This window comes from Melozone crissalis, unplaced genomic scaffold (genome assembly GCF_028551555.1).
Source record: "Melozone crissalis strain CALT ecotype California unplaced genomic scaffold, PUWL_Pcris_2 ptg000062l_1, whole genome shotgun sequence".
In the NCBI taxonomy this organism is placed as follows: domain Eukaryota; kingdom Metazoa; phylum Chordata; class Aves; order Passeriformes; family Passerellidae; genus Melozone; species Melozone crissalis.
In genome coordinates, this window is record NW_026535840.1 from 4,492,870 (window position 1) to 4,516,614 (window position 23,745).

The following is a 23,745-nucleotide window of genomic DNA, read 5'->3' on the forward strand; positions in this document are numbered from 1 at the left end:
CTGTTCTCCTATTCTCATATTCTTCTATTCTCCTGTTCTCCTATTTTTCTGTTCTTCTATTCTCTTATTCTCCTGTTCTCCTGTTTTCCTATTCTCCTATTCTCCTGTTCTGTTCTCCTGTTCTCCCATTCTCCTATTCTCTTGTTCTCCTGCTCTCCTGTTCTCCTGCTCTCCTGTTCTCCTTCTAGCCCAGGCTATTGCTGAAAAAAAGGTGTTATTGCCACTCCAGCTGAGCATTTGATGCATGGAGAACTTGGTGGTTAGACATTTTCCTGGGTCTTTATCCTTTTTGGCTCTGTGAAAGGGATAGGGAAGGGGCTGGGTTGCTTTACCCAGGGGAGCAGCAGCTTTGAGGATGAGCTCTGCTCTCCTCCATCCTGGCTCCCCATCCCAGGGATTCATCCTTCCCTCTCTGCCATGTCTTGGGATACCAGGAGGAGTTGCTTCTGTCACTGTATTTCCATTTTAAGATATTGATGAAATCAATACCTTACCTTTGAAAGCTGCTTCTACCTCTCAGCAGAATAAAGCTGCTAAATAATAAAGAGTGTGTAACATTTATATTGCAGTTATAAGACAGAATGCTTGAGGTTTTTTGCCCAGATGGATTTTCATCCTTCCCACCTCACTTAGAAAGTCCTTTCTTTTTCCTGTAGAGCTGACTGGATGTGTAGATATCTCATTTTCCAGACTGTACATCAGTAAAAATGTGTGAGGGCTCTGCTGGCCATGGAGCTGTGGAGGGTCCCCTTTTAGGTGGTAAAGGGCAGATCTAAGGAAGATGGACCAATGTGGGGGTCCCAGTTTTTGGTTTCTCTGGGTCTGGAAGGAAGGCACTTGAGACACTAATTCTTGTTTGCACTTAGGTGTTTATAATTTCTTATCAGTAAAGCAGTCTAACTACTGTGAGTTCAGCAGCTTTTCATTAGAAGGCACAAAATGGCCAACAATCTCTTGTTCCAAGCACTTTTAAGACTAAACCATCCAATTAAGAGCTGACACCTGAATTATTTCCCCTTGTAACCCAATAATCGATCCCACAGAGCTGCAATGGGGACTTGCCTGCCCAATTACAAAATGCCACCCAAACTCATGGAGAAGGAGGAAGAAGAAGCATGAAGAAGAAACCCAGGGTGACACCCTGTGCCCTCCATCTTGCTTCCATCCACAACACACTAAAAATCCCAAAACTTAAATTTCTTACCAATTCTTCAATTTCCTATTTCTTACTCTCTGTAATCTATTTCATACTTTTGTGGATTCCAGTCTATCTTGAAGTCTATGAAACTTTCTCCATGAATGAGGGTCAGAGTCAGTGCTCCCCTGGGGATCAGGGCACCCCAGAGCAGATAGAGAAATATTCCCAGTGCTCTGGGTTTCCACAGACAGAATGGGGACAGAATCTGGCAGGGATTTGCCACCTCTCTGGACAGCCCCAAGGGAAAGAAGCTCTTTCCTAAGTGACCAGCTCAGCCAGGGGATGAAATTGGTGTGAAACTCCTGTGGGTTGAGCAAGAAGCAAACAGCACTGAGGATCACATTGTTCTACCTGGCATCTCCTGAGCAGGCCTGGCTTCTCCATCCCCTATAAGCCTCAGTGCTCATGCTCACTGAAGTGGTGATTTCAGCAATTGGCCAGGCTCTGATATCTTGGGGCAACTAAGCTGGGTGAGGAGCTGGCCGCTGCAGTTCCTGCCTTCCTGCTGTCCTTTCCATCTTCATTTCACACACAGGTTGAGGGGCGACAAGACTAATATCACCTAAAAGAGGTGATTCGCACTGAGTCCAGCCTGCATTTGTGGTGTTGGGCAGCTGGGCAGGACAAAGGGAGATCAGGTTTAGCAATGTGGTTTGCCTGGGGGATCAAAGAGCAATCCAACCTCTCCTTCCCTCAGCCATCTCAGCAATTTAAACCCAGGACATCCCTTCTCACTTGCATGTGGAGATGGAGGCACTGAGGTGCTGCTGGTGGGCTTGAGTTGGCACTTTGTGTTTGAGTGAGAGGGAGTTTTTGCTGTGGCCTGTGATGGTGTTTACAGGGGTTTTTGGATGAGGGAAGAGATGGAGATCTGACTCCATGTTTCAGAAGGCTTGATTTATTATTTTATGATGTATATTACATTAAAACTATACTAAAAGAGTAGAAGAAAAGGTTTCATCTCAGAAGACTAGCTAAGCTAAGAATAGAAAAGAATGATAAGAAAGGCAGCTGTCTCAGATTCTCTCTCTCTGAGCCAGCTGGGCTGTGATTGGCCATTAATTATAAACATCCAAGATGTGCCAATCACAGATGCACCTGTTGCATTCCACAGCAGCAGATAATCAATGTTTACATTTTGTTCCTGAGGCTTCTCAGCTTCTCAGGGGGAAAAATCCTAAAGAAAGGATTTTTCATAAAAGATGTCTGCACAGTGGCCCACACAGAGCTCTGCTGTTTTCCTGAGCAGCCCAGGAAAGCTTTCCATGCAGTAAGGCTGCTGGGAAAACACACTCTGGGAGGCAGGGAGCCACCTTTAGCTCCTGCAGCAGGATCAGCAGGGAACTGGGCTTTGCTGGATGCGCCCTTGAGTCTGGAATTCCTTGGGCTGGGCACTCCAGGAGCACCTGGCAAGGGGCTGTAAAGCATCCCAGGCAGGGATGGAGCTCTGGCATGACCCCTCCTGTTTAGGGGAGCATTCTTCCCCTGAAATGCTTTTCCTGAAAGCTCAAGGATTTCCCTGATGCTTTTCCAAGGCAGGAGGTGGTGGGAGGCTGCTTGTCCCACACTTACAGCTGCACTAGATGACAATGGCCAGCAAGAGGGGCTTGTGGTGGGCTCCAAACTGCACAAGGAGTTGCAGACACCTGCTCCCTGTGGCAGGATCAGGCTTTGGCTGTCCCAAAGGGTTCCTCATGGCCCTGGAGCACTCACAGCCTTGTTATCCCCCAGGTGCTGCAGATGGGTGAGATGTGGCTGCTGCTCGTGGCCCTGTGCCTGGCCCAGGAGCTGGAAGATGCCATCCCAGATGATGAATTCTTCCACAACCCAGAGAGGTTCATGAACATTGTAAGTGCTGGGGGAGCACATCACTTCTCCATGGGCATGCCCAAAGTCCTTCCTGAGGCACCAGCTGGGCTCACCCCTTCCCTGCATCTGCACCTGGCCTCTCTGGGGGGTTTGGGGCATCAAAAATCTCCCATATTTGCATTGCTGGCACTCACTCCATGCCCTCAGCTTGAGCTTGGCCTCTCCCTGCTCTCCCTGTGATTCCTTTGGGTTCAGGTGACAACGGGGGACACCACGTGGGTGGCAGCAGTGGGTGAAGCTGAGGCAGGCCCAGAGCTCTGGGTCACCCTCTGCCCTCACACCCCTGTCCCTGCAGAGCGAGAAGATCCTTTTCCACGGCTATCCCAGCGAGGAGTACGAGGTGATGACAGAGGATGGCTACTTCCTGAGCCTCAACAGGATTCCCCATGGCAAGGGGGGCACCAGGCTCTCAGGTGGGCTCAGCCTCCCCCAGGGGGCACCAGCTGTGATCCTGGCCCTCCTGACAACAAGAGGAATGCCTGTGCCTCCAGGCATGGCTTGAGCAGCTGGGAGAGGGATGAGGAGCTTCTTCTGGGCTGCCTTCAGGAGCTCAGCATTGTGTTGTGACCCAGCAAAGCCCCCAAAGTGGCTCTTTCCCTGCAGCAAAACCCTGCTCCAAGATCCAGGCTCAGGGCCTGGGGTAGCAAAAGCCCCCCCCAAAAAATCACCAGTATAACCTGGGAAATAAGGGAAGAAGGGAATTTTTAATGTGCATCTTGCATGAAACAGTACCAAGGTGTTACAGTGGTGTTTTATTTCCGTATGGGAAAGGTGTCTTTGAAATAGGAGTCTCCTCAAGCCAGGTCTCAGAAGCTCTTGGAGATCTATTTCACACCCAAGATAGCTCAGCTACCTCAGAAGGCATAAAATCAGCAGGATGGCTTCTGTGGTAGTGTTGGAAACAAAAAAGTTTTAATAAAAGGCAAAATAACAAAACTCTTTACAGAGAAACACCGAGACAGGTGCCAGAGGTTCTTGCCCCTGGTAAAACACCTCTCAAAAGTGATTTGTTTCTTTGTTTTCTTCTTTTTCTAGTGAATTGTTTAGGTGGGAGTTTTTGGCTCCTGTCCAATTAGCTATCCTTAAGTTTGAGGTGAAGCCCCCCAGATCCTATGAGGTGTTTTTTCACCTAATTGAGGAGAGAAACTTCTGGCCTTGTTTCCTTTTTGAGGGGACAAAGGATGATTTTGTCACTCCATCAACAAGGAGCACATTCCTTCTTCTGCCAGCTACCTCCCATCTCCTCCTTCAGGAGCCAGGACCCCCGTGCTGATAGTGCATGGGTTTTGCCTGGATGGTGGTGACTGGGTGGACAATTTACCCGAGAACAGCCTGGCCTTCATCCTGGCGGACGCGGGATATGACGTCTGGATCGGGAACAACCGCGGCAGCAGCTGGTCCCGCCGGCACCGCAGCCTCTCCACGGCCTCCGAGGAGTTCTGGGACTTCAGGTCAGGGCCACCAAGGGCAGCTGGGCTGCAGGGCTGCCAGCACTGAGACCCTGGTGGGGTGGGTGGATGGGAGGTGGGAATCTCCTCCAGGCTCTCCCTTTGCCGCGCAGCTTCCACGAGATGGCCGTGTATGACCTGCCGACCATGGTGGGCTTCATCCTGATGCAAACAGAGCAGAAGCAGCTGTTCTACGTTGGCCATGCTCAGGGCAGCTCCCTGGGTGAGTGATACCAATGTCCATCTGTCTTGCTTTGGAAAGACAGGAGTCTGCTAAGGAAGGCAGGAGCCTCCCCTGAAATGGAGAATGTAAACCCTCCCCACACCTCGGAACTGCTATAAATTTTAAATTAAGGAGCTCCCAGGCAAAAATATGGGAGCAGGAAATAACAGTTCTTTAATAGGGAAAGGGAAAAATAAAAGGATAAAATAAACAATGCAGTACACTAGAACAACACTGACAGACTCAGAACCCAAGCTGACACCCTGTGGGTCAGGGTGTTGGTGGAAGTGCAATTGGAAATGTGGCTGCAGCCCTCCTGGAGTGTCAGGGGTGGTTCGGTTGGAGCTAGGGGGATCTGTAGAGAAGGATGTATTCTTCCTCTGAAAATCCAGTGGAAGGAGAGGCAGCTGCTGTTCCTCTGGGGAATCCCGTGGAGAAAGCCTTGCTGGTTCTCATAAACCTCTGGATTATATCTGGGTAGCAATGCTTGGCTCCTCCCTCTGGGCGGAGCATCTCACAATGGGCTGTTACAGTTCTTATCAGCCATGCAGTGACATTCAATAGTCTGTTATCAGCAGATGTCCCCTCCTGAGGGAGGTGTGAATGTGGTCACTCAAAGAGAAAGATAAGGCAAACTGCCCCCTTGACAAAGGTAATCTGCCATACAGATGGTAATTGAAAACATCTTGCATTGCAACCTTCAACACCATTCCAAACTGGATGCTGCTGGGAGCTGCTGTCCCCTCCTGCCTTCCCAGCCTTCTGCATGGGAGGGGTTTGCCACGTCCTGCCCATCCATCTCAGGCTGTGCTGGCATCCTGGAGTGTTTTTTGTTCAAAAAACCCCCTCAAACACAGGCTCTGGGGTGAGTTGGGGTTTGTGTTGTGCTCTCATGCTGCTTTTCAGGTTTCATAGCGTTTTCCAGCTTGCCACATCTGGCCAAGAAAATCAAACTCTTTTTTGCCCTGGCTCCCGTGTACACCTTCCACCATGTCCGGGGCCCTGTGTTAAAGCTGGCCTTCCTACCAGACCTGCTTCTCAAGGTACAGGAGGTGTTTCTGGGTGGTTACTGCCAAAATCCAGGGATTTCTGGCAATTCCTGCCCTGTGTTAAAGCTAGCCTTCCTATCAGGCCTGCTGCTCAAGGTACAGGAGGTGTTTCTGGGTGGTTACTGCCAAAATCCAGGGATTTCTGGCAATTCCTGTCCCCTGCATTACCGCTGTGTGCTGCTCCTGCACCTACGATGGACATTGGAGCTCCTAGCACCATTCCTGACATTCCCTCATGTTCCTGCAGGAGATATTTGGAACCAGAGAGCTGGTTCTGGTGCCAAGGAAGGAGAAGCTGTTCTTGGCTAACAAGTGCACCAAGCCACTGGAAGCTGAAGTGTGTGCCGACAGCATCTTCCTGGTCGGAGGGTTCGACAGGAACAACTTGAACATGGTGGGTGTGCCAGGCTCTCCGTCCAGGTCACAGCCCTCTCTGGTTTTCCTATACACCTGGAGATATCTAATGAGGCAAAACAATGAGTATAAACCTCCAAAATAAGGTGTGAGAGGCAGTGGTTGTTTGGAGATTCCCTGCAGTGGTGTGGGGGTGTTAAACCCAATGGAGTCTTCGGTAAGAGAAAATCATTTGTGGTCTCATCTCTTAGGAAAGGAAACTCCTGCCTCATTTTTGGCTGGCACACAACAAGTTTACAGAAGAAAGTAACCAAAGAATGACTGGACCAGTTGCATTTCCATTTTAAGTGTATTTCCATTGATTAAGTGGCTTACCTTTGGAAGCTGCTTCTAGCACTGAGCAGAATAAAGCTGCTGAAGAATAAAGAGTGTATAACAATTATATTGCAGTTATAAGACAGAATGCTTGAGGTTTTTTGCCTAGATGGATTTTCATCCTTCCCAACTGACTTAGTAAATACTTTCTTTTTCCTGTAGAGCCGACTGGACGTGTACCTATCTCATTTTCCAGACTATACATCAGTAAAAAATCTCGTGCACTGGGGACAGGTAGAGATTCTGATTTTGTAACTATTTTAACTTTCTTTTAATCTATGAATGTGATATTTTCAAATGCTGCTGGAAACAGGTAAAGGAGGTGGAATCAAAGAGATAAAAGGGATTTTTAAGCTGCTGCACCAAGCTGTCCCAAAAGGTGTGTCTGTCTGGGGGGGCTGATCCAGGATATTACCTGGATTAACCCTTTGCCTCTGCCTTCCAGACTGCAAAAACCGCTGAGTTCAAGCAGTTTGACTACAGGCTGAGAAACATAGAGAAGTACAACCAGGTGAAGGGGCTGGCTGGGATGGGGGTGGGGGAGCACACCCCACCCACCAGAGCCCCAGGTAACAGGAGTGCTTTCCCCCTGCCAGCTGAGGCCTCCCTTTTACGAGATTGAGGCCATGCGGGTGCCGGTGGCCGTGTGGAGCGGGGGGCATGACTGGGTGACCCCCCATAAGGAGACCGAGCGCTTGCTGTCCCGCCTCACCCACCTTGTGCACCACGAGCACTTCCCCGACTGGAACCACTTCGACCACCACTGGGGCCTGAACGCCCCCCAGCGCATGTACCAGCAGATGGTGGCCATGATGGAGGAGAATCCATGAACCCATCCATGAATCCATCTATCAATCAATCCATCCATGAACCCATCTATCAATCCATTGATGAAGCCATCCATGAATCCATCCCTGGATCCATCTATCCATCCATCCATCCATCCATCCATCCATCCATCCATCCATCCGTCAATCCATCCACAGATCCATCTATCAATCCATCCACGGATCCATCCACAAATCCATCCATCAATCCATTGATGGCCCTATCTATAAATCCATCCATTAACCCATCCATTAATCAATCCATCAATCCATCCATTAATCCATCAATGAACCCATCCATCGATGAATCCACCCATAAATCCCTCCATGAATTCATCCATGAATCCCTCCATGAATTCATCCATGGATCCATCCATGAATCTGTCAATGAACCCACGCAACCATGAATCCATCAATGAACCCACCCAGCCACAAATCCATCCATGAATCCACCAATAAATCCCTCCATGAATCCATCCATGAACCCACCCAGCCATGAATCTATCCATGAATCCATCCATGAATCCCTCCATGAATTCATCCATTAATCCATCTATCAATCCCTCCATCCACGAATCCATGAATTCATTAATCCATCCATCCATGAATCCATCCATGAATCCATGAATCCATGAATCCATGAATCCATCCATCCATCCATCCATCCATCCATCCATCCATCCATCCATCCCTCCATCCATCCCTGTGCTGACCCAGGATGGAGGAGCTGCCTGTTCCCATGTGCCTTGGGGCACGGGGTTTGTGTGAGGGATGCTCTGCTTAAAAATGTCCCCGTGTCCCCCTGTCCCCCAGTTCCACACTGATTTAAGGCTTTTAAATGCACTGCTGTGATTTCTGCCCATCCTCTGTGCCTGTAGAGATTATTGTAATAAAGTCTTGCATCAGAGCCAAGCTCCAGCGCTTGGCTTGCAGGAGATCTCCTGTGTTGGGGTTTTCTTTCCAGCTTTTCTTTCCAGCTCAGAGCAATCCAGGAGTGAAATTTTACTCCAGAAATCGAGCACGTGCTATGGTTTGTGGGTTCAGGCACAGGAGGGGAGGGAAGTGACCTTGTGACAGCCACTGGTGGAGAGAGGGCACATCTGGCCCAGGGGGCTCTGAGCTGGGCACAGGAGCAGGAGATTCTCCTCACCAGATCCTCCTCACTGTGCAGAGCGGAGTTGAAACCTGCTGATTTGCTGGTGATGAAATGTGCAAGGAAAGGCTGAGCTCTTTCTCACCTCCCAAATCCACCCATCTGTCCCTCTCCAATCACACGGCTTCTTGCCAAGCTTTTCTTGCTTGTCCTGTTTAGCTCCTTACTGTTGAAATTAAAAAGAAAGTCATGACTAGAGGAGTAAATTTCAGCCACTCTATTTACCCTGGCGAGGTTGACTCGTTACTGACTCCCTGGAATCAAAGCTACAATCTTTTTTCCCTACACTTGTGCTGCATTAAACAGAGCAGGAATTGGTAGTGCCATGACTGAGTTTCAGGTTCTGGGGACATCTGGCAAAGCTGAGCATCTCACTTTCTGGGTTCCGCCTTATCAGCAGGGCTACTCAGATAAAACTCTGCAACCCCCAAAGCCATTCACCTGCCAGCTTGTAGGAGCAGAGCAGCCCAGCACGAGGATGGATGAGCCCTCTGCAGGTGCCTCTCACCTTGCCAGGGATGGGAATGGCAGAGTATTGCCAGAGGCTGGCACCAGAAATTTCATCTGCATCAACAGGGCATCCTTGGTGTGGCCCAGTGACCATGACTGAGCTATTTCTACCTTGCCAGCAGCTCCAGGACTCTGGAGAAAAACCTCAGTGTGAAAACCTGACCAGGTGGATACTGAGAAACAGCAACTCAAGGTTTTCGAGGGAGCAGGCACCAGCATCTCCCCACCTCCCTGGTGACTGCCCAGCCAGCAGAGCCACCCATCAGCTGTGGTGGGCATGTGTAGGAATGTGGTTTTTGTTGATGCAGTGACAAAACTGTCTTTTGTCTCTTCAAAAAGGAAAGAAGCTTAGAAGTTTCTCTTTTTGATTAGGTGAAAAAGCTGCTTCACAGGCTCAGGGGACTTCACCTCAAACTTAAGGATAGCTAATTGGACAGAAGGTAAAAAGTTTTGTTTGGGCAATTTCCTAGAAAAAGAAGTGAATAAAGAAGCTAATTGGTTTAGTGAGGTGTTTTATGAGGAGCAAGAACCTCTGGTACCTGCCTCGGTTTTTCTCTGCTTGTTATTTTGCCTTTAATTAAACCTTTTTGTTCCCAACACTACCACAGAAGCCATCCTGCTGATTTTTATGCCTCCAAAGGTAGCTGAGCTATCTTAGGTTATAGACCTCCAAGAGTCTATGAGACCTGGCTCAAAGAGGCTACTCTAACAGACATGCTCATTATAGCAGCCCCGTCTATTTATTACATGGGATTCACCTATTCTGTTTATTGCAAATTATTTATGACAGAGTCACCTCTGTGTTGCATGTGCTGGCCAGCAGCTGTGTGTGGGGTTGTGCAGCATTCTGCCTGCAAGTCCCTGCACATGGCAGAAGACACCCACAGCAGAAGGTTTTAGGACCTCCAATCCAAAGAAAATAAAAATGCTGACGGTCCGGACGGATTAAACCTCAGCGGGATTAATTTGCAACCTCTGCATCCCCCGCCTTTTAATAGAGAGATAAATATGTTCAAAGGATAAAGCACTGCTCTCTAACCCAAACTGACGTCAGCTGAGCAGCTTGTGGGGCTGCAAAGCTGGGCTCAGGGCACCCATCCTCCTAAGGAGGCATCTGGTTGTGCCACCAGCACCAGCACCAGCCTCACCGAGGTCTCTGCACAGCACCAAGCCCGCCAGGGCTCTGCAGAGATATTCCAACCCCTGACCTGCATCTGGAGAGGGAAAGGAGAAGGATTGAAGCCAATCTGTCAGTGGATTGCCTAATAACAGGTTGGCAGAGGTGAGGAGTTGGCACAGGGGCTGGAGGCTGCTGCCAGCGATTTGCAACACAGTGCTGGGGCTGATGAGGGTGGGTCACACCCCCATCGGGGCTGCGCCTTCAGACAACGCCTCCAGCACCTGCTCCAGGTGAAATAACGCCAGGCTCCTGTTATTCCACCCACAAAACTCTGAGGACCTGGAGTCCTGGCCACTGTTTTAAATTTCTTTCACAAAAGAATCAGAGGAGCTCAGCAGCCCAAGGGCCAGCCGGCCTGGCTGTCACTTGTGCCGTATCAAACCTGGCTCAGTGTCCCAGGAGCCCACGAACTTGGTGGCTAAAGGCTCTTTGTTTGTTTATTTATTAAGCTTTTAATTTGGGGACGTGTTTGCCTGCCAGCCAAGGGACAAACGTGCTGGCTCAGCAGGCTGCGGAGTCTGGCATGGCGCAGCCTTTCCCACCCGGACAGCAGGGAATGACAGGGGACATGGAATGACAGGGGGGTAGTGGAATGACAGGGGACATGGAATGCCCTCATGGGATGACAGGGGACATGGAATGACAGGGGACATGGGATGTCCTCATGAGATGGCAGGGGACATGGAATGACAGGGGGACAGTGGAATGTCCTCATGGGATGACAGGGGACATGGAATGACAGGGAGACAATGGAATGTCCTCATGGAATGACAGGGGACAATGGAATGACAGAGGGCAATGGAATGTCCTCATGGAATGATAGGGGACAACGGAATGTCAGGGGACAATGGAATGTCCTCTCCCTGTGCAGGGTGGCGATGGCCTCAGGGCAGTGCCAATGTCCCCTGAGGTCCCTGGTGCCTTCCCAGTGCTCCCAGCAAGGGACAACGGGCCAGACTGGGCAGCTGGGCAGGAGCAGGGTGGCAGCCCGTGGTGGCAGTGGCATGGGACCTGTCCCAGGAGCAGTGGTGGGGACAGGTCCTGGTCCCCTCCAGCTGGGATGGGACCATCGGGGTGCCAGGCACTGCTGGAAAACAGCACACAGGAAAGCCCTGCTTGGGAATTTGGGAATTTTGGTGTGTGCCAGCTGGGAGCAGGGGCAGGGAATGCTGTGTCACCCCTCTGAACCCTCCTGACCCCAGGGCACAATTTGGGTGTTCTTGACTCGTTTATTTCTGCACCTTCTGGGTGCTGCCATGTGCCACGAGTCTCATCTGCAAATGTCTCCCGCTGCTGGCAGCTGGTTTATTTTCATTTCAGCCAGGATTTGGGTCACAGCTTTGTTTCAGGGTTTTGAAAGGGAAAGAAAATATTTAGGCACAGGGAAAAGAAACAAAGCAATCAAGGAAAAGCCCTTTTGTCCCCATGGCAAAATACCAAGTGAAGCCACATTTTAAATATTTTTTTTTTTGGCTTTAGGCAAATTGTTTCTGCAGAACTGGCAAGAGGCTTAAAAAAAAAAGAAAAAAGATGTGTTTAAACAGGATTAACTTAAGCAAGAATTTGCACTACAGAAAGATGCTTAGAGAATCTCCTAAAGGCAGAAAAGCAAACAATATCCAAATCCAATAATCTGATCACCCGATAAAATTCACGAGCAATTTTCTTAGCAGAGAGAAGAGTATTTACTGGAAATGGATGGACTTGAGCAAACTGAATAAACAGATTAGGTGAAGAGCATTACCTAAAAAGACCATTTTACAGAAAGCTTCTTGGAATGAGGCAGAAACTACAGACATAGGAAAAAAAGGGGTGAAAAAAGAACTAAAGAATGAATTATTTACTGAAACCAACGTGGCTGCGTGATACTCCAGGAAGCTGTAAAGAATGGAAGCTTCTTTTCATAAGTAAATGCCATTAGATTTTCATTTTGCTTGCTGGCTTTGCCCTTCAGAGGAGAAAGGCTTAGACAGGACAATGAGGGAAGCAGCAGGGGCACAAACATGTCAGGGCTCAGTCAGCCTGGGAAGGTTCTCCCAAAGCCACTGCAGGGGACAGCAAGGACAGCACAGGGACACCCAGCAGCAAGGAGGGAGCTCTGTCCTGCACTTATGCCAAATTTTAGCCAGGAATTATTTTATATAGTAATACACCAACAATAGAAATATTATATTATATTATATTATATTATATTATATTATATTATATTATTTCCAATATATATTGCATATTATATATTATATATTATATATTATATATTATATATTATATATTACATATTATATATTATATATTATACATTATATGTTGTGTATTATGTGATTGATTATAGTTTATTGTATTATATAATATATGACAATATAATATATATAATCAGGATGTATATAATATACTATATATAATATGATAATATATAATATATTAATATATTTAATCTTAATATATATTATATATTAATATGCATTAGTTATATACATTATATAATATAGTACATATATATCAATATATGTACTATATATTATAAGATATTATATCTTAACTATATTAAATTATATATTATATTAAACTATTATATAATAATATATATATTATACAATATATTATATTCAAAATATGATATGATATTATATGATATAATATAATAATATATTATAATATAATTTAATGTATTTTATATAATATATAATACAATATTAGAATATAATAGATATTAATATAATGTACATAATATGATATATATAATATGATCATATATTATATAATAATATATTATCTTAATATATTATATACATTCTGTATAATATACATAAATATAATGCTACATATATAATTATATAATATATATTAATATATGTAGTATATATTATAATAGATACTATTATAAAATATATTACTATAATATATTATTATAATAAATTATTATATATTATTTTATTATATGATAGTATATATAATCTATAATGCAATGTATTATAATATTTTATATATAATATAATATAATATAATATAATATAATATAATATAAATATACCCACAGCAACACTTGGAATGGCTGCTCTCCCCCAAATTTATTTCCTGGCCTCCCACAAGCCTCTGACTGATCTACTCTGTCTTTCAGGGTGATGTATATCGTCCAGGGAATTTTAAAGAAAACTTGACAGACTGAAAATTTGACTGTGCTCCAGTGCATGATTTTGAGCAGTTCCTCTGCAAAATATTGCTTTGCCTCACAGCTGCATTCTCCCTCCCTGAAAGAAGCTGATTCTTCTGGTGCTTGCAACATTGACATATTTATTGAGATTTTCTGATGGGCCTCAGGATTTTGGCTGACAGAAACAGCCAAATTTTTTATTGCTGTAAAATCACTGCCCTTCCTTCAGGCTGAAGAAAATAACCATCAACGCATCACAGCACCTCTGAGATCACTGCTCAGTCTTATGGCCCAAACCTCTCAGATAAACCCTAAGATAAGCACTTTGTGAATGCCCTAAGCCCCTTTTTATTTGGATTTTACACATTCTCCACCAGAATCACACACTGGGCTGTCTGACTGGAAATTTCTCTTCAGGATTTATTCATTTCTCACCCCTCAGTCACGGAAAGGAAAAAAAATAATGCCCAAACCCAGCAACATTAAAAATGTGATTAATTACAATTTTATTGAATTCAAAACCACTAGGACTGCTTTTTTCTAGGGACATGTCCTTCCAGTACCTGAAGGGAGAAAGATGGAAAGAAACTATTTACAAGGGATGGAGGGACAGGACACAGGGAATGGCTTCCCAGTGCCAGAGGGCAGGGCTGGATGGGATAGTGGGAATTAGGAATTCTTCCCTGGCAGGGTGGGCAGGCCCTGGCACAGGGTGCCCAGAGCAGCTGTGGCTGCCCCTGGATCCCTGGCAGCGCCCAAGGCCAGGCTGGACTTTGGGGCTTGGAGCAGCCTGGGATGGTGGAAGCTGGATGGGCTTTAAGGTCCCTTCCCACCCAAAACATTCTGGGATCCTAATTCTGGTGTTTTTCACCACAGATCTGTTGGATCTCTCTCTGATCCACCTTGATGGTTTTAGGCGTAGCAGTGTCAGACCTGAGACAGCAACAATGAGCTTTGTGTCACTGCTGAAGGCACCAAAAAACCCCCAAAAACTAAAAAACCCAAAACAAAACAAAACCAAACAAAAAAACCCCACCAAAACCAAACCAAACAAAAAAAAAAAAAAAAAAAAGAAAGAAAAAGAAGGGGAAAAAAGTAGGGAAAAGAAGAAGGAAAAAGAAGGAAAATGAAGGAAAGGCAATGCAGTGCCAGCCAGGAATGGCATGAAGGCTTCTCTCCCCAACCTGTCACTGCTCCAGTTAAAAGCTGAACATTTTAATGAACTATATTCAGGTGGTCCAAACACAGATTAAAAAAAATTTTCAAAAGGTTGAAAAAGATTCAAAAAATTCAAAAGATTGAAAAGAAATTTTAAAATCCTGCAGAGACAACACTAAGAATAAAAATTATATCAGGTAGAACCGGCATCTTTAGGGGTGCTTCTTCATGATGTCCAGGATTTCGCGGTACAGAACCTCGTTGGCGTCGAGGCCCAGCACGAAGTCCATGTGGTTCCAGTGGGGGATGAGCTTGTGGTGCACCAGGTTCCTGACCTGGGGCAGCAGCAGCGCCGTGTCCCGAGGGTCGGCCAGGCAGTCCTGGCCCGCGTTCCAGATGGCCGTGGGCACCTCCATGTCCTGCACATCGTAGAACGGGGCCCCAGTCTGGGAGCACAGGGAAAAGGGGATTCGCAAAGAGGAGATGGAAAAGGGGATTCACAAAATGGAGAGGGAAAAGGGGCTTCACAAGGAGGAGATGGAAGAGGGGCTTCAAAAGGAGGAGATGGAAGAGGGGCTTCACGAAATGGGGATGAAAAAGGGGCTTCACAAAGTGGAGGTGGAAAAGGGGCTTCAAAAAGAGCAGAGGGAACAGTGGATTCAAAAAGAGGAGATGGAAAAGGGGCTTCACAAAGAGGAGATGGAAAAGGAGTTTCACAAAGAGGAGAAGGAAAAATGGCCTCATGAGGAGCAGATAGATGGAAAAGGGACTTGACAATGAGAAGATCAATGGAAAAGTGGCTTCACAAAGGAGAGGGAAAAGGGGCTTCACAAGGAGCAGATGGAAAAGGGGCTTGACAAGGAGGAGATGAAAGAGGGATTTCAGAAGGAGGAGATGGAAAAGGGGCTTGACAAGGAGGAGAGGGAAAAGAGGCTTCGCAAAGAGGAGATGGAAAAGGGGCTTCAGAAGGAGGGGATGGATGGAAAAGTGGCTTGACAAGGAGAAGATAGGTGGAAGATGGACAAGTGGCTTCACAAGGAGAAGATGGAGAAGGGGCTTCAGAAGGAGGAGAAGAAAAAGGGGCTTCACATAGTGGAGAGGGAAAAGGGGCTTCACAAAGAGCATAGGGAAAAGTGGTGTCACAAGGAGCAGATGGAAAAGTGGCTTCACAAGGAGGAAATGGATGGAAAAATGGCTTCACAAGGAGGAGAGAGATGGAAAAGTGGCTTCACAAGGAGGAGATGGAAAAGCAGTGTCGTAAGGAGGAGATGGAAAAGGGGCTTCACAAAATGGAGAGGGAAAAGTGGCCTCACAAGGAGGAGAGGGAAAAGGGGCTTCACAAAATGGAGAGGGAAAAGGGGCTGAAAAAGGAGGGGAGGGAAAAGGGGTTTCAGAAGGAGGAGATGGAAAAAGGGCTTGACAAGGAGGAGAGAGAAAAGGGGCTTCACAAGGAGCAGATGGAGACGGGGCTTCACAAAGGAGATGGAAAAGGAGCTTCACAAAGAGGAGAGGGAAAAGGGGCATCACAAAGAGGAGATAAATGTAAAAGTGGCTTCACAAGGAGAAGATAGATGGAAGATGGACAAGTGGCTTCACAAGGAGAAGATGGAGAAGGGGCTTCACAAATAGGAGATGGAAAAGGGGCTTCACAAAATGGAGATAGATGAAAAAGTGGCTTGACAAGGAGGAGAGAGAAAAGGGGCTTCACAAGGAGCAGATGGAAAAGGGGTGCTATAAGGAGGAGAGGGAAAAGGGGCTTCACAAAGGAGCGGGAAAAGGGGCTTCACAAAGAGGAGATGGATGGAAAAATGGCTTCACAAGGAGAAGAGAGATGGAAAAGTGGCCTCACAAGGAGGAGATGGAAAAGCAGTGTCATAAGGAGGAGATGGAAAAGGGGCTTCACAAAATGGAGAGGGAAAAGGGGCTGCAAAAGGAGGAGAGGGAAAAGGGGATTCACAAAGTGGAGATAGAAAGGAGCTTCACAAGGGGATGGAAAAGGGGCTTCACAAAATGGAGAGGGAAAAGGGGCTTCACAAGGAGAAGATGGAGAAGGGGCTTCATAAGAGGAGATGAAAAAGGGGCTTCATAAGAGGAGATGGATGGAAAAGGGGCTCCACAAGGAGCAGAGGGTAAAAGGGCTTAAAAAAGAGGAGATGGAGAAGTGGCTTCAAAAGGACCAGATGGAAAAGGGCTTGACAAGGAGGAGAGGGAAAAGGGGCTTCAAAAAGAGTTGTTAGATGGAAAAGTGGCTTCACAAGGAGAAGACAGATGGAAACGGGGCTTCACAAAGTGGAGATGAAAAAAGGGCTTCATAAAGAGGAGAGGGAAAAGGGGCTTCACAAGAGGAGAGTGAAGAGGGGCTTCCCGAAGAGGAGATGTTGCTGGAGTGCAACAAACTGTGCACCGTTGCTACTCTTTGGGAATAGGGGGAAATGAAAACTGGAACTCCTTTCTTCTAGAAAGGAGAGGAACTTCAGTAGAGATGCAGCATAGCCTTACGTGCTATGATTTAGCGAGGCAATTTAATTAAAATTAATTAGTGAATTTGTTCTTCCGGGCTAGAAATTCTAGTTCTGACTCTACAGATGGTTTGGATAAGAAGGCAGAACTTTGGCTGCCCTGGTTTAGTGCTCTTGGATCATCCTGACCTCCACAGGTCCCTCCCAGCCAAAGTTCTTTGTGGTGACACTTCCCCAGCACTTCCTTCAATGACACCAGGGAGGTGTTTGGAAGCAAGTTTTTTGAAATTAAAACATTTCTGGAGGGTTTGTTTCAGCTCCACACCCTGAGGATTTGCCATGCAGTGATTTGCCAGCAGCATCTCTCGTTACCTGCAGTGTAATTAATCCAGTTAAGAAGCACACTGCTTTCTGAATGATTCATTTTGTTTAAGGAATAAAAAAAGCTTTTTATTTTTCTTTTTTTTTTTTTTTCTGTTCCAAGGCTTAACCACTATTTCAGAGAAGAAATTTTTCCTAATATTCAGCCCAGTATAACTTGAGACCATTTCCCGTTATCCTATGGAAAGTGGAAAGTCTAATTTAAAGTGTTTTATTCCATCTAAAATATATTTGCAAAATAGAGTTGAGAATGGAAAATGCTGCTGTTCCAAGCAGAGATCCTGACTTCCAGTTTGTGAAGGGAGCAATACATTAAGGGGAGACACAGCAGGCATGGATGGGAAGAGAACAGGGAAAGGGAAGGCCACAGGAAGCACCTCACCTGTCTGTAGTGAAGGCTGTTGTACATGTGCCCCCCATCAAAAGCTCTCAGTGCCCCACCGTGGACTCCCTGCAGCAAATTCAGACGTGCAGTGCTCTGAGTGAAGTCACAGCTCTCTGTGGGTGCAGTCAGCCCTCAAAAGCCAACCCTCAAAAGTTAGCTTTCATCACTGAACTGGCAGTGTCTCCCAGGCCTGGCCCTAGGCCCAGCACAAGTAATTATTGTCATGAAGTTGGACAAACGGGCAGAGATTATGTTTCTAATGCTTGTGGATAACACCAGGATGGGAAGAAATGAAAATGGTCTGGAAAATGGGTTTAAAACTCCAACTATTCCTTGTGGGCTGGAGAGTGGGCCTGAAATGGCCCAGTCAGAGATGGAAGGAGCCTCTGAGCATCTCTTGTCTAACTGGAACAGGACCAGCAGCAATGCAAGGTCAAGGTGGCCTCATCCCTCCACTGGGCAGCAGCACTTCAGAAAATGGGGTGTGTGCTCTTGCTGCAAACCCCCCAAAGTCCTTTTGGGGTCCCTGAGCAGGAATTCCACACAGGGAAGAAGCTGTGCCCTGAGCACAGCCCGTGGCACACACCTCAGAGAAGGCAAATAGACAATCTACCAAAAATGTGCACATTTTTAGCTTGGGGAAGAGAAAAGGAGTGCAGCACAGCACAACTGCAGTGTCAAAGGGCTCTGGTGGTGACTGTTCTCATGCTCACAAGGGGAAGAAGGAGAAATAATCAGCTTTATCAGTAATGAGCTTAATTGGCTGCTGTCCAGATGCACCCCTGCCACTAGTCTGACCACTAATGGCACTTGGGCTGCAGGGCTGGGGCTGGTTTGAAGCAAGAGCCCTGGAATGTTCCTGCTGTGGCTGCAGGGCCCCCAGCTCCATGACAGATCCACCCCTCTGGCTCCAAAACCTGCCGAGTATTTTATGGAGGGGTGGAAACAAGACCCACCAAAGACCTGGCTAAGGTGCGCCTTGCAGCCAGCAGCACAGCAGGCTGCCCACAAGGGACCAGGAACACTCTGTGGGGCATGGAGGGAGGCTGGGGAGGTTTACCTGCAGCCAGTGGATGATGTTCTGCACAGAGGAGCCCGCCGGGTTGTGCCCCATGTACACATCGAACCGGCTCTGCAAGGACACCAGCACATCCCACATTTCACCTGGCCCTGCAGAACAGGGCATGGCCAAGGCTTTGGCCCTCAGGAGGACCCTCTGCAGGTCCATTCCCACGTACCATGTTTGTGTTCTTCCAGTTAAACCCGAAAACTGAAGCCAGGATGTGCTTGCAGACCTTGGAGCAGGAGCAGAACCTGGAGAGGACCACCTCCCCCAGGGCAGTGTGGGGCAGGAACTCCCTGGTGCCAAACAGCTCCTGTAAAATCCCAAATCTGCTCATCAAATAGGAAGTCTGGTCATGCTTTTCCCCAAAGCACTACTTTACAACTTCTATTTTATCCCCCCATTAAGGTTGCTCATAGTGAAGCCTCCCTTGCACCCCGTTAAATGCTTCTGCTCCTTGTTTCTTATGGGCATGATCTCCTACATTCATTAATGCTCTTGTGTTAAATGCTAGGGTTCAATTCACAGCCTCTGCATCAGTTTTAGTCACCAACATTTTGATCTAATTCTGCCAGAACATTTCAGGGAGTGAATTCAGGACAGCACTGAAAGGTTCTGCAGTGAGATGTGTTTTTCTTCATAACAAAACAGAGCGCAGAGCTCCCCTCTCTGTAAATGACTTGAAACAGCCCATAGATAATCTCACAATCCCCATAAAAAAACATTTTGGCTGTGCAGAACATAGTGCAGACCAACCTTAAGCCCAGAGTCGGAAAAGACTGAGAGTTTCCTAAATGGGCTCTGAGAAAATATCACCGTGGTCACAGGTGAAAGAGCAATGAACACCTTGATTTTCTGAGCCAGCTCAGGCATAGTGGAAAAAGCTATAAAACCTGGTAGGGGAGGAAAAAATAGAAAAAAAAAAAAGGTTTAGACTTTTGTGGTCTTTCAAGGCACTCATGCACATAGTTTAATTTCAGTGAGTAATTTTACAAATCTGAGAGGGGATGTTGACTTCTCGTGCTGCCATCAGCAGGACCCACTCACCTATGGTGGTGCCTTGGGAATGACCAATGTAATAGAGCTGTTTCTGTCCTGTTTTCTGCTCAATAAAGCTGATCATGGCTGGGAGATCATATTTAGCCATTTCATCGAAGCTGCAGAAGGAAGAGGAGATGTCCTGATGAGAGGGGCAGCATCAGCAAACCACAAAACCAGCAGGAGGGCAGGGCCGCCCCACAAAACTCCTCATCCTACTGAGTTTTCGCTCAGAATAAGTTGGATGAGCTTCACTCCAGCCTGGTTCACTCATCCCTCAGCTGGGGCAGCGTGACCCTGACAGAATTCAGCTGTTTCTGAGACCCCCAAACCCCCCCCCCCCCCCATTTACCTGAAAGCCCAGAACTCATCCTGTGTGGTGGTCAGCACCTGGTGCCTCCTGGACCAGGTGTTCCCTCTGCTGTTTCCTATCCAGACATCGTAGCCAGCATCTGCCAGGATGAAGCCCAGGCTGTTGTTGGCCAAGTTGGTGAGCCAGATGCTGCCTTCTGCAAGGAGACCATGCTGCAGGAGTGCCACGGGCCTCACACCTGCAAGACAGGCAGCATGATGATTCTCTTTATATTTAATGCTGTTTTTTGCCTTTTGAAACAGTTTATGAAGTGTTATCCCCATGGCAGCCAAAATCCGTGGAGGTTTGTGTGGGTGTTCCTCTAGATTTAAAAATTCACCAGTATCTTGGGTTTTATCCCCAGAATCTCTGGCAGAACTTGGGCTGCCCAGGGAGCTCTGTGGGCAAACGTGGAGGAGCCTGGGGATGTGACAGGAAAAATGCAATTTTCATTTAGATAGAATGATCTAAATAGGATCTATTATTAGATCCTATTTAGATAGAATGATCTAAATAGGATCTAACTCCCCACAAGGAGGACAAGAGGATCCCCAGGGAGAGCCAAACCAGTCTGCTGATCCATCAAATGGCAGCAGGAGCACATTTTGGGAGCCAGGCTCTGGAGAGAGCCCCAGGTGTGCCACCAGGGATTGCAGACTGATATTCAATGCTCAGGGGTTCATAAAGGGGTGAGGAAACATCTCTGGCAAGGCATCAACTTTCCTGGCAAATTCTGATCCATCAAAACTGATGCCAAGCCACAGGGAGCCCTGAAAACCCTCTTGCACAAGCCCTGCTATCCCAGTGAGTGCTCAAGGTGTGTGTGTGTGTGTGTCCTGTGTGGCATCACTTATACCTTGACACCCAGAATTTCCCCTGCCATGAGGAATTCTGTTCAGCTGAAGGATGTAGCCATCTTCTGTCACCACGTCATACTCCTCGCTGGGGTAACCCCAGAAGGAGATCATTTCACTCTGCAACAAGAAGAAAGCCAATAATTGCCAGAACCCAGGACATCCCTCTGGCTGTCCTGAGCAGCCAAGACCCCTCCCAGGGGGCTCAGAGACCCTGGAACAGAGCCCAAAATGCCTGTGTGGTTTTGATTATCACCCATGGAGCAAGTTACCGACCTTAGATGAAGATCTGCAAGCCAAGACAGTTTAAGTAGAATGATAGTGAATTTATCACGGGGTGAAAAAGTAGATTTTGGGGTTTCTAGAATGGAGGTTCAGGGGGCAAGATGGAGGGATCTGGGTGTGTCCAGCCTTTCTCCTTCTTCTTCTTGGCCTCCATCTTCTGCTGTGATGGTGGCACTTTTAGATTGGTTTAGAGTGGAAGCTCACAGTCTAACATAGGTGATGGGTATTGGGAAGTAATTGTAAACATTGTACATGTAGTTTTTAGTATAAAAAGATAACACCACCCCGGGGGCAGGCAGAGTGCCTCTGTCTGTCTTGCTGAATGGACCTCAGCCGGACAGCAGAAAATATTTTATAGATAAGATACAATAAACAACCTTTGGACTGAGAACTGAAGAGTTCTGATTCCTTCTTCAAGTGCCAGGCTGGGAAAAGAGACTTTCTAACACATCTCAGGGTCACTGTGACCAGCAAGAGGCCCCGAGAAGTAATTGTTGCAGTAATGTAGAAAAATCATAGAGAAAGGCTCCATGAAATCAAGCCTGCTCTCCTTGTGGCTGGCCTGGTCAAAGCCAGCATTGTGCAAGTGCCCGTGGGAAAGCAATCCTGGTGTGAGCAGTTAATGAACATAACAAGCTATTCTTACGTAAAAAACAAATTCCACCCGTAAAAACTGTTTTTACACTGCTAGATAGAAAAATTAAAACTATCACTCACAAACTTCCCTGCACTTACACCCTGAGAGTTTAAGTGAGCAATCAATACAGAGTAACAGCTTGTTAATTACCAATAAAGTAATTGGCAAGAAAGCTCCTGACCAATTGGAGTCCCACACAAGGTCTGTAAAACTGTATAAAAAGGAATTATATCCACAAAGAATAGCCTTTTTCCCACCATGAAGAAAATGGAGTCACTATGATTTATTCCTATAGATAATAACATTTTCGAGGCTCCAGCGAGGAAATCCCTGAATGTGATATTTCACTGTAATTATTTAAATGGTGGCTGTTTCCTGGACGCTTCCCACCTCCTCTCCGATGCCATCATACTCACAATGTTCATCCTTGCCTCCGGATTCTTGGGATATGGGGAATTCAAGAAGCATTCCCCGGCTGCCATCCCGTGGAGCACGGAGAGCAGAGCCAGAGCCAGCCACATCCTCACTGTGCCTGGAACAACACAGCCACACACTCAGTGCCAGGGAGAGCAGGGCAGGGAGGGAAACAGCCCAGGTGGGACCCAGCCTCAGCCTGGTGCCCTGGGTGACCATCAAAAGCATTAATGCACATGGGGTGGCTCAGGGAGCACATCTCAGCAGGGATAATTCCAGGGAGGTGGGGAGGACTTTCAGGAATTCCTGTAAGAGGTGAGGCAGCAACCCTTGTGGTGCTGTACACACCACTGGGAACTGCAAAGGGTTAAAATCACAGAATCACGGAATGGTTTGGGCTCATTCCAGCCCCCTGAGGTTGCTCAAACCTCAATAAAATTGAGCCATTCCAATACACAGAGGATGTCGGGTGTTGATTGTCCTGTCAGTGACCATGCAGTGCCACTGCCCCAGTCTCTCTTCCAGCAAAGGGACAGCTCTGTCCCATCACCCTGCTGTCTGCATCACCTGTGACACCCCAAACTTCCCCAGGAGGGAGAGGGAGGATGAATAAATTCCAGCACTGCCTTCCCTCCTTAAATAGAAATAAAATCATGAGAAGGAAATCTCTAACTGCTTGCCCCTCTCCTTGAGCATGGTGTAAAAGACAAGAATTGGTTACATTTCATTCAGAGAAGGACATTTTGGAGTGCAAATCTATATGCAAAATGGGGAGAGATGTATCTTCCAGCAGATCTAGACATCCCTTAGTGATACTGGGTTTAACACAGCTTAAAAAACCCCTCATTCAATGTGCTGGAGAGTGCAGCTGCCACAGGAGCAGGCTTTGCACACAGTTATGGGCAGGAGGCATCACAGACAGGCACTGGAAGCTCTGGCCAGGATTGCTCCCTCCAACAACCACAACATTGAACACCACAAGAAAAATTGGGCTGGAGCAGCCTCTAGAACCGAGCCAGCAAATGAGATTTAGGTGCCCTGTTCTGAGGGCTGGAAGTGCCATGAGTGGTAAGTGCTGTTCACAGGCACTTTTGGAATGCTTTTCCCAGCCCAGGGGACCTGTCCACTGTCCCTTTGCCTGTCCACTCACCTGTCCAGGGGACCTGTCCACTGTCCTTTCCCCTGTCCAGGCTCTAGCCATGCTTTCCCCACACTCACCTGTCCAGAAGTGAAGGCAGCCAGCCCAGCTGAGAGGTGGCACAGCTCCTGCAGGAGGTGACAGGGACGTGTCAGCCCCTGGAGAGGACGGGCAGAGCAGGAAGAGATGCCCAGCTTGGAGGAGATGGAGATGTGGCAGTGCCACAGGATGGGTTCTGTCCCCT

The 23,745-nt window shown here is 47.2% G+C and overlaps 2 protein-coding genes across 2 annotated transcripts; one reads left to right on the plus strand and one right to left on the minus strand.

The window, feature by feature from the left end:
• Window positions 1-2,947: 2,947 nt before the first annotated feature.
• Window positions 2,948-7,346, plus strand: LOC128944917 (putative lysosomal acid lipase/cholesteryl ester hydrolase). Its single transcript, XM_054288403.1, has 9 exons — window positions 2,948-3,046; window positions 3,363-3,480; window positions 4,320-4,518; window positions 4,629-4,738; window positions 5,645-5,781; window positions 6,035-6,181; window positions 6,679-6,750; window positions 6,962-7,027; window positions 7,113-7,346. Exons 1-9 carry the CDS (start codon window positions 2,948-2,950, stop codon window positions 7,344-7,346), a joined length of 1,182 nt encoding a protein of 393 aa, XP_054144378.1.
• Window positions 7,347-14,707: 7,361 nt separating this feature from the next.
• LOC128944915 (lipase member K-like) lies at window positions 14,708-22,470 on the minus strand. Its single transcript, XM_054288401.1, has 9 exons — window positions 22,366-22,470; window positions 21,030-21,147; window positions 20,174-20,372; window positions 19,831-19,940; window positions 19,540-19,676; window positions 18,959-19,096; window positions 18,781-18,852; window positions 17,718-17,786; window positions 14,708-14,941 (listed from the first exon to the last, which is right to left on the minus strand). The coding sequence occupies exons 1-9, from the start codon at window positions 22,468-22,470 to the stop codon at window positions 14,708-14,710; spliced, it is 1,182 nt and encodes a 393-aa protein (XP_054144376.1).
• Window positions 22,471-23,745: the final 1,275 nt, after the last annotated feature.

Excerpts from the sequence above, each read along its gene's own strand:
- LOC128944917 (XM_054288403.1), top strand. The coding sequence starts at position 2,948 with ATGTGGCTGCTGCTCGTGGCCCTGTGCCTGGCCCAGGAGCTGGAAGAT. Across the intron at positions 3,481-4,319 it reads GGGGGGCACCAGGCTCTCAG|GAGCCAGGACCCCCGTGCTG; the intron begins GTGGGCTCAGCC and ends CTCCTCCTTCAG. Across the intron at positions 6,182-6,678 it reads ACAGGAACAACTTGAACATG|AGCCGACTGGACGTGTACCT; the intron begins GTGGGTGTGCCA and ends TTTTTCCTGTAG.
- LOC128944915 (XM_054288401.1), bottom strand. The coding sequence starts at position 22,470 with ATGTGGCTGGCTCTGGCTCTGCTCTCCGTGCTCCACGGGATGGCAGCC. Across the intron at positions 19,941-20,173 it reads GATGAGTTCTGGGCTTTCAG|CTTCGATGAAATGGCTAAAT; the intron begins GTAAATGGGGGG and ends TTCCTTCTGCAG. Across the intron at positions 19,677-19,830 it reads TTCCCAAGGCACCACCATAG|GTTTTATAGCTTTTTCCACT; the intron begins GTGAGTGGGTCC and ends CTCCCCTACCAG.